Source organism: Lolium rigidum, chromosome 6, assembly GCF_022539505.1.
Source record: "Lolium rigidum isolate FL_2022 chromosome 6, APGP_CSIRO_Lrig_0.1, whole genome shotgun sequence".
Taxonomy (NCBI): Eukaryota; Viridiplantae; Streptophyta; class Magnoliopsida; order Poales; family Poaceae; genus Lolium; species Lolium rigidum.
The window spans coordinates 41,580,302-41,588,637 of NC_061513.1; the positions used below are offsets into that span (position 1 = coordinate 41,580,302).

Below are 8,336 nucleotides of genomic sequence, written 5' to 3' on the forward strand. Positions count from 1 at the left end.
GGAATGTGTGGGAATCATAATATCCATCCAGGTCCTGTTATTGAGTATTGATTGTAGAAGTGGTGTCGATCATGACCACATATTACCGAACTCGCAGGGTCACTGAAGAGGTGGCTCCTCGGCAATGCCAACCACGATGGGCTTAGGGTTAGCAGAATCCTGCAGGTTAGCACGAGACATCGAATACCAGACAAGCAAAGATCGAGATTTACCTAGGTTCGGGGCCCTTCATGAGGTAATAACCTTATATCCTGCTTGTCTAATCTTGATTGTAGGTGAAATCGATTATAATGGAGCAGCCGAAGGACTGCGTGGTGGTATTCTTATCGAGAGGTAAAGACTCTAAGGTTTGGTGTATACGTGGTTGTATGAGATCGCAAGAGAACCTCCAGCAGGCTCTCTCCTCACCTTTATATAACTTTTTATAGGTGGACCATAACATTGCAGGGCAACATCTCAGATTTCCAATCAATTGTTTAGAGCCATCAGATTTTATAGATCCAACGGTTTTTTTTTTGAGGTAAACCAACGGTTTTTATATGGTGTGCCATTGGAAAGATAGAAGATTTGACTTCTGCTTATGGGCTAGGCCCATCTCCGTGACCTTTGACTCAAGCCACACTCTAGATTAAAAACAAAATCTTCTCGCATCGACTTTGCCCTCCGTGCCGGTCGCCGCCTCCCACCGCTTGCCGCCGAACCCCCTCCGCGCAGGCATCCTCCCCCTGCCGGTCGCCTTCTCCCACGGCTCGCCGCCGAGGCCCCTCCTGGCGCTCCCCCTGCTGGTCGCCGTCTGCCCAGTGCCTCGCGACCGCCTCAGCGTCATCGGCCTTCCTCTCCGGCCACCATCTCGGAGCCTCCTCGCCGCGCGCCTCCCTCGCTCCAGCGCCTCCTACATATCGTTCTCTCCCGAAGACTACTCCATGTTCGCCTGCCCCGAACTCCTCCCCGCCTTCCACAAGGCCAACCTCGCCCTCCACACTGAGCCTGCAAAATCGTCATTCACGCCCTCTTCAGTGCCTGTTTGTTTGGGCTGCAGCTGAACGAAAAGCAGCTGGAGCTGGTAAGATCTGAGAAGCAGCTGGAGCTGGATGGCTGGTCAAATGTAAAATTGCTGTTTGGCAAACTGCATCCAGCTGGAGCTGGATGGCTGGTCAAATGTAAAATTGTTGTTTGGCGAACTGCATCAAGGACGGCTGGTAGATTGGTCAAATGTAAAATAGAAAATAATAACAAAAAATTATTTTCCTTATTATTTAGTAATAACAAAAATATTATTTTCCTTATTATTTAGTAATAACAAAAATATTATTTTCCTTATTATTTAGTAATAACAAAAATATTATTTTCCTTATTATTTAGTAATAACAAAAATATTATTTTCTTTATTATTTAGTAATAACAAAAATATTATTTTCCATATTATTTTCTATTTAAAAAGATTTTACTATAAAATATTAATTAACTAAGAATCTGAATTTTTTCTCAAGATGCAAAAAATATATCATTTTGGGCTAAAGAAGCGATGGGGGATAACACAAACTTTTGGTGTATACCGGTTCGTTTTGTAAGTGAGAAGCCACGGGAAGCTGCGGGAAGTACCCCAGGACGTGCTTATGGGCTTCAAGTGTAAATGTGAGAAGTGCTTGTAGAAGCCCATACCTAGAAGTTAGGTGTTTGGCTGGGCTTAGGCTTTTAAAGACCCAAAAGCAGTAAAAGCTCAAGCTCCAGCCCAAACAAACAGGGCCTCAGTCACCAGCGAGGGAAGTGCTAATTTTCTTGACCATCAGGAGACTTTCTGTTTTCTTACTATCAAAGCTCAGAAGTATATCATAATCTCATGAACCGTTTTTTCTTTGTTAGTATGCTCTTCCAGTTACATTGTCTATGAACTGTATGTCTGTATCAATTAACAGAATGGGTGCTGTAAAATTTCAAAAAAAAAAAAGTAGGTTCTGTAATGACACCCACACAAATACTAGTAGCATGTAGCTTCTCCTTAATCTAAATTAACAGCACTTCATTTACTAAGAATGTGCCATTTGTCAGCCAGGACGTCCACCAGACTACACTGTCATGGCCGGCTGATTGACTGGCTCATACAGAGGTTTTATATCCCCAGCAGCAGTGAAGCACCACCGGTACCTAAGCCATCATGAAGCACCTCAATTCTGTAGGCCTCTTCCTGCTCTCTTGCACTTGTCTCCAACTATCTGCTGCTGCGCCGGCGACAGCGGGCATCTCGCGTGAAGCTGAAGCACTTGTGAATTGGAAGGCTAGCTTGGTCAGTGCCGATGAATCCCTTGGATCATGGTCGTTGGCCAACTCCACCAGCCTTTGCAGCTGGACGCACATCAGTTGCGACCCGGCTGGGCACATCATAGGGCTCGACCTTGATGGCACAAGTCTGAACGGCACACTTGACAGGTTGGACTTCTCAGCCTTTCCCCAACTGAAGAATCTCATGCTGTCCAACAATAGTCTATATGGTACAATTCCAGTAGGTATCGGCAACCTGACTAGCTTGGTCCAGTTGTACATCAGCTACAACCCGTATTTGAGGGGTGCCATTCCGCGCAGCATTGGACAGTTGAAGCACCTTTCTGAACTGATACTATCAGATGTGGGGCTCGATGGCACACTACCTGAAGAGATTGGTAACTTGACGACCTTGGAGGAGCTATATCTCAACTTTGTTCCTCTGACCGGGTCAATTCCACTAACAATTGGGATGCTCGTGAAGCTCCGTGTGCTCAGCATGCAACACAACAATCTGACAGGGAACATCCCACTTCAGATTGGAAACATGACAGAACTGTATGCATTGTACTTTTCAGATAACCACTTAGAAGGGCAGCTACCAGGTACCATCTCCAATTTGATAAATCTCCAGGAACTGGGCCTATCAATAAATCAGCTCAGAGGCCACATTGTCACAAAGCTTGGGAATAGCAGCTCCCTGGATATGGTCAATATTTCACACAACAAATTTTCTGGACTGTTTCCGCCATCCATTTGCATGGGAAACGTGCTTCGTATTGTCATTGCTGAGTACAATAGATTTACAGGCATTCACCACCAGACCTTCCAAAACTGCACAAGCCTGCAGATTGTTGTGTTCACGGCAAACAATATTGTTGCAGACATAAGGGATATTTTTTGCGAGCATCTAGGGCAGCTTCGGATGATTGCTTTTAGTCAAAATCAGTTGTATGGCACACTTCTGAGAGATGAGGGTGAGATATTCTTTTGCAACTATACTAGTTTGGACCTCATAGACCTATCATACAATGTCTTACATGGAGGTCTCTCCAAGTGTTTCTGGGACATTCCATGGTTGGGATTCATGGATCTTTCCAACAACTCTTTCAACGGTGTAGTTCCGTTGTCGAGGTCATTTCCCTATGCTCTTGAATATCTAAGACTAGCCAATAACCATTTCGAAGGACCCTTTCCTTTGGCTCTTAAGAAATGCAAAAACCTAACCACTCTGGATCTTGGAGGCAATAATTTCTCTGGTACAATACCATATTGGATAAGCAAGGGCTTACCTGGACTCCGTTTTTTCCGGCTGTCATCAAACATGTTTGATGGTATCATACCCCGCCAGATATTACAATTTAGCAGACTTCAGTTATTGGACTTGTCAAAAAACAAGCTTGCCGGAGCCATTCCAGATGATTTTGTAAATTTTACTGGCATGGCATGTGAACAGAATGAAGATTCCAGTTATCACCACTTTGGAGGGAATATTCAAATAGTTTGGAAGAATGTAGATTATGTTTACACTACGAAGATAGCAGGCATGGTGGGTATCGACTTATCTGGTAATGTCCTGTCACAAGAGATCCCAGGTGGGCTCACAACCCTTCTTGGACTGAGGTATCTGAACTTATCAGGAAATCATCTGTCAGGTTGTATTCCCGAAGACATTGGCAATCTTGTAGTGTTGGAATCCTTGGACCTTTCTCGGAACCAACTCTCAGGAGAAATTCCTCCAAGCTTTACAGGTTTTAGGTCCATGAGCGCTCTGAACCTCTCCAGCAACAAGTTATATGGGATGATACCTATGGGCAATCAGCTCCAGACGCTTGTAGACCCGTCCATATACATCAACAATCTAGGGCTATGTGGTTTCCCGTTGGAGGACTGTGTAAACTCGTCGCCATCGAAGCAAAACGAAAGGAGCCAAGCTGAAGATAGAGAAGCATTGTGGTTGTATTGCTTTGTGGCTGCTGGGTTCATCTTTGGGTTCTGGCTGTACTGGGGCATGTTGTCCTTTTACAGTGAGACCGGGAGATGCGCATTCTATCAGTATGTGGACAATATGCAAGAGAAGTTTACCAAGAAAGTACATAGCTGCATTTCATGGTTCCAGGCTAAGGCCTCGAACGAGGTGTGAGCCAGCTACAAGCAAAAGGTGTGAGTGTGTAATATTTCCCTTACTCGCTTGTACAAGATCGCAATGAGGAAGTTCTGTGTATCGCTGCTGCTTTGACATGTACGAGTCCTATGTGTTGTTAGAAGGTGAGGAGAGAATCTCTGCTCTGTAATAAGGAATCTAAGTTTGCTTTGGATGGCTGTCTTCTTTGCGCTCGCCCAAAGTTCGTTTTGTCACATCCAGGTACCACTTTCTCAAACAAATTGGCTGTCTCTAACTTGGAAAGTCTCAATTTTAACACCAGCCAATTACGTATATGCATTCGACAATGATATTACATATACTTTACTTGAATTTTTCTGAAGTGACGTTTCCAGCAGCATGTACCAGCCATCTTCGTCATTGCTTCATACTTAAACTAGATTGATGAAAAAATTGGAAATTAGGTAACAAGTAGATGAAAAAATGATGTTGATCAGAGACCTATATCGACGATTGGTTCACAGCAAACTATCGATTGGTCGATCGACAGACTCAGACCATCAGACTTGCAGAATCAACGTGTAGGCAACCCGCAGCATGTACACATGGACATTAATACATCTACGAATGGATATGTGTTCACTGATTAATCTTCTTAACTGCTATTAACATAACATTTACTATGAGTCCTGGCCTATCATTTCACTGTCACTATAAAAAGGCTTTGCCGTTTCACTTGTTCCTCGCAGCTCAGAGGAAGGCAAAGCATCAAGAGGACTTCCTATCAACGCCATCTCTAGCTAAGATGAAGACTGCACAGACGATGCTCTTGACGATCGTCCTCTTTTTGCTAGCATCAGGTACTACTCTTATGATGCATTTTGCCTCATCAACTCGACAAACAACCGTGTACAAGCGATTGCTTCAGTTGATTCATAGTATTGTCCCTTTTTGTAGAGGTTACAGTGAAGGCGGATGAGATTTGTGCAGGGTCGATTCACCCGACGCCGATACCGTGTGATACTCCGGGTTGCCTGCACATTTGTCGTGATAATGTCAACCACGGGGGGGGGGGGTGCCCTAACTGCAACTGGACTGCTACCTGTACCCCTGAGGGATGCCAGTGCGATGTCTGCATGCCTAAACTGATAGACTGATGGTAGGTTGCTAAATTAGGATGTTATGTTCAATGTAATAAGGACGGTGTATGGAAGATTTGAAACTTGAGTTTGCTATTGCTTCACCAATTATATGAGTTCAATATTCTATACCAGGCATCCTGCCCTTGTGTTTCATAATTTTCATTCGACAGAAGGAAAAAAATCGCAATCCTGAGGTGAAAAGAGTAAAACAGATACCCTAGATTAAAATGAAATCATGTGTAGCGATATGAGATCAACAGCGTGCCCGGCGCAGCCTGCCGTTGGGCGGCGGGTCTAGCCAGAGCGTGCACCGCGGGTTCACCCAGTATCTGTACGGCAGCCAATGGCCGAAGTTGAGCTGCGTGTGGAACCGTCCGGCGAGCTGGAGTACCACGGGGCCACCGTGCGTCGTCGCGTTCCGCCACGCATAGGCGTTCTGCCGCGAGATCGGCACCTCGCTGACGACGATGTCCACGCTGCGGAGCACGTAGCCGCCCGGAGACTCGCGCACCGGCGCCGGCCGCACCGTCTGCGTCCCGATCATGTGGCCTTCGAAGTAGAGGTCCAGCTGCATGTACCACAGCACCACGTTGATCTTGGTGTTCGGGCTGGTGATTGCCGCGAGCACGGTGAGGTCCGCGTTGAGCGCCAGGCCTCGGGGCGGGCCGCCGGGGACGGTGAGGTCGTCCACGTACCCGGCGTTCAGGGAGGCGTCGGTCAGCCGGAGCCGCGGCGGCTGCGGGCGGTACACCAGGTACACGGTGAGCACGGCGGCGCCGATGAGGATGACCGCCAGCCAGAAGAGGATGCAGCAGAGCGTGAAGCAGAACGCGGCCGGACGCCTGCGCTTCTTCCTCCGGTCGGGCGACAGGATAACAGGTGACTTTCCCTCCAAGTGCCTCGTCGGCGTCCACGGATGGTGGTGCCTCGGCAATCGCGGCGCGTGCGACGCCGGCCTGTCGTGGCCTTGGTGCTGAGGCGGCGGGCTCCCGACGTGGTGGCCCGGCGGCAGCGCCAGCGGGGCCGCGTGGTCGGCCCCGCCGTGACCGCCGTCGTCGTCTGGCTTGATCGTGGAGACGCGCTCGACGATCTTGGTGGTCGTCCTGTAGCCGCCGTTGTCGGTTGGGCGTGGGCCTAGCGGCGGCGCTCCGACTGGCCGCAGCGCCGGCCGCCGTTCCTCCGGTGGCCGCTCCCGCCTTCTCTGCCACGCCGGTATGTAGTACGGCTTGCCGGTCGGCGCCGAGTCGTGGACAGCGTCGGCACCGCCGCCGTGACCCGGTCCGCCTTGATGATGCACCGATGCTTCGCTCGTTCCCGGTTCCCGGAACGTGACGTACTCATTGGGGACACGCCTCGGGCGGGCCGCCATAGCGGAGCTGCTGCTCCCCGCGGCACCCTCCCGCATCGCCGCCACCGCCACTGCCACCGCGGCCGGCACCGCGGGCGCTTCCCTCTGCGCGCTCGCATTGTGATGGCGAGCTGCCCGTGACGCCGCGCGGCCACGGCTCGGCGGCCGCTCGCCGCCCGCCTCCGCCTTCTTGCTCATGGGGTTGGCAATGGGGTGAGACAAACGGAGTAGAAAGTAGAAACGATCAGCAGTGGGCTAGTGGCTGGATCAACACGACGAAGTAGTGAAGAGTGGGGTGTTAAGTTGTACTCTGGAGAAGAAGGGAAGGAGGGAGAATTCGGGAGGGAAAGGGAGGCAAGGAAGGTATCGTCCGATTTGTAACCGGAGCAAGCAACTTAGCCATGTCCATTGCCTGCTCGCACACACAACACTCGCAGGCACTGCTACTGGCATAGGAATTTCTCCTTGCCGTGGCACCAGGGCTTTGCTTGAGCATTGCTACTTCCCAGACTGACACTCAAAGTGCTTCTAAAATCTGCTCTAAAGTGATCTCTGTCTCTGTCGAGAGTCGTAGCTGGAAGCGAAAAGAAAATCTTCTCGTGAACATAAGTGCTTTCGAAAATCTGATGAAAAGTGTCCCGATAAAAAACTGGACAGATACGAGCAACGAGAACTGAACTTCTTTTTGGTTGTTTTCTTTGGACGGAGAAACTTCTTGTTGGTTGTTGTGATGCCATTGCCATCTCGTATTTCGTTGCCGTCCCTGAGCAATCTTGCTGGTAAATCAAAACATTGTCGGGTCCAGGTTCTCTGACGACGCCTGCAGGCCGACGCAAGGTATGACAGAAGAAGATGTTCGGTCTTCGTCTCTTCGATATATCCCCACCACGTACGGCCGCGGCTTCCCCTAGGTATTCTTCATTTTTTAACACGAGAGCTGCTAAATTAATTCAACCCATAGAAAATGGTCCAGAGATCCACACTGCTCGGTTTATTAAAGAAAACCGAGCGAAAACCTGAACAATGGCAAGCTACACAAAACACCATAAGACATACAAGACGCCGGTAAGCACAACACACGGCACACGCAGCCGGGGACCCGAGCTACTCCCGCTAGCAAAGTGCGCACCGAAAATTATCGTATCGATTGGATCTGCCATGAGCATATTCATCAGACTCGGCGACACCGAAGAGGAACCACATGCCTAAAGGTAGAGAAACATGTACCTCGAATCTCATGAGTAACGGCCAATGCGGCTCATTTGGCGCCTACATGCAAGTGGAGGGGGGTTCCTATAGTTCGTTGTTGCTGCCCATCCTTGCAAGCCACGTGTCCATCTAACCCAATCCATCTTCAAAACGATACCCCAAGAGGGAATGCGACGCCAATAGCATCGCCATCGTCCGATCGAGAAGATCGGATCTAGGGGTTCCCCCGGAGCATGTCGGGAAAGGAAAGTGAGAGAGCTGCTACATCGACGCC

General features: G+C 49.1%; 1 protein-coding gene across 1 annotated transcript; it reads left to right on the forward strand.

Moving 5' to 3' along the window:
• Positions 1-1,979: 1,979 nt before the first annotated feature.
• Positions 1,980-4,577, forward strand: LOC124667494 (LRR receptor-like serine/threonine-protein kinase GSO1). The gene has a single exon (XM_047204760.1). It carries the CDS (start codon positions 2,156-2,158, stop codon positions 4,400-4,402), a length of 2,247 nt encoding a protein of 748 aa, XP_047060716.1. The 5' UTR covers positions 1,980-2,155; the 3' UTR covers positions 4,403-4,577.
• The last annotated feature ends 3,759 nt before the right edge of the window (positions 4,578-8,336 follow it).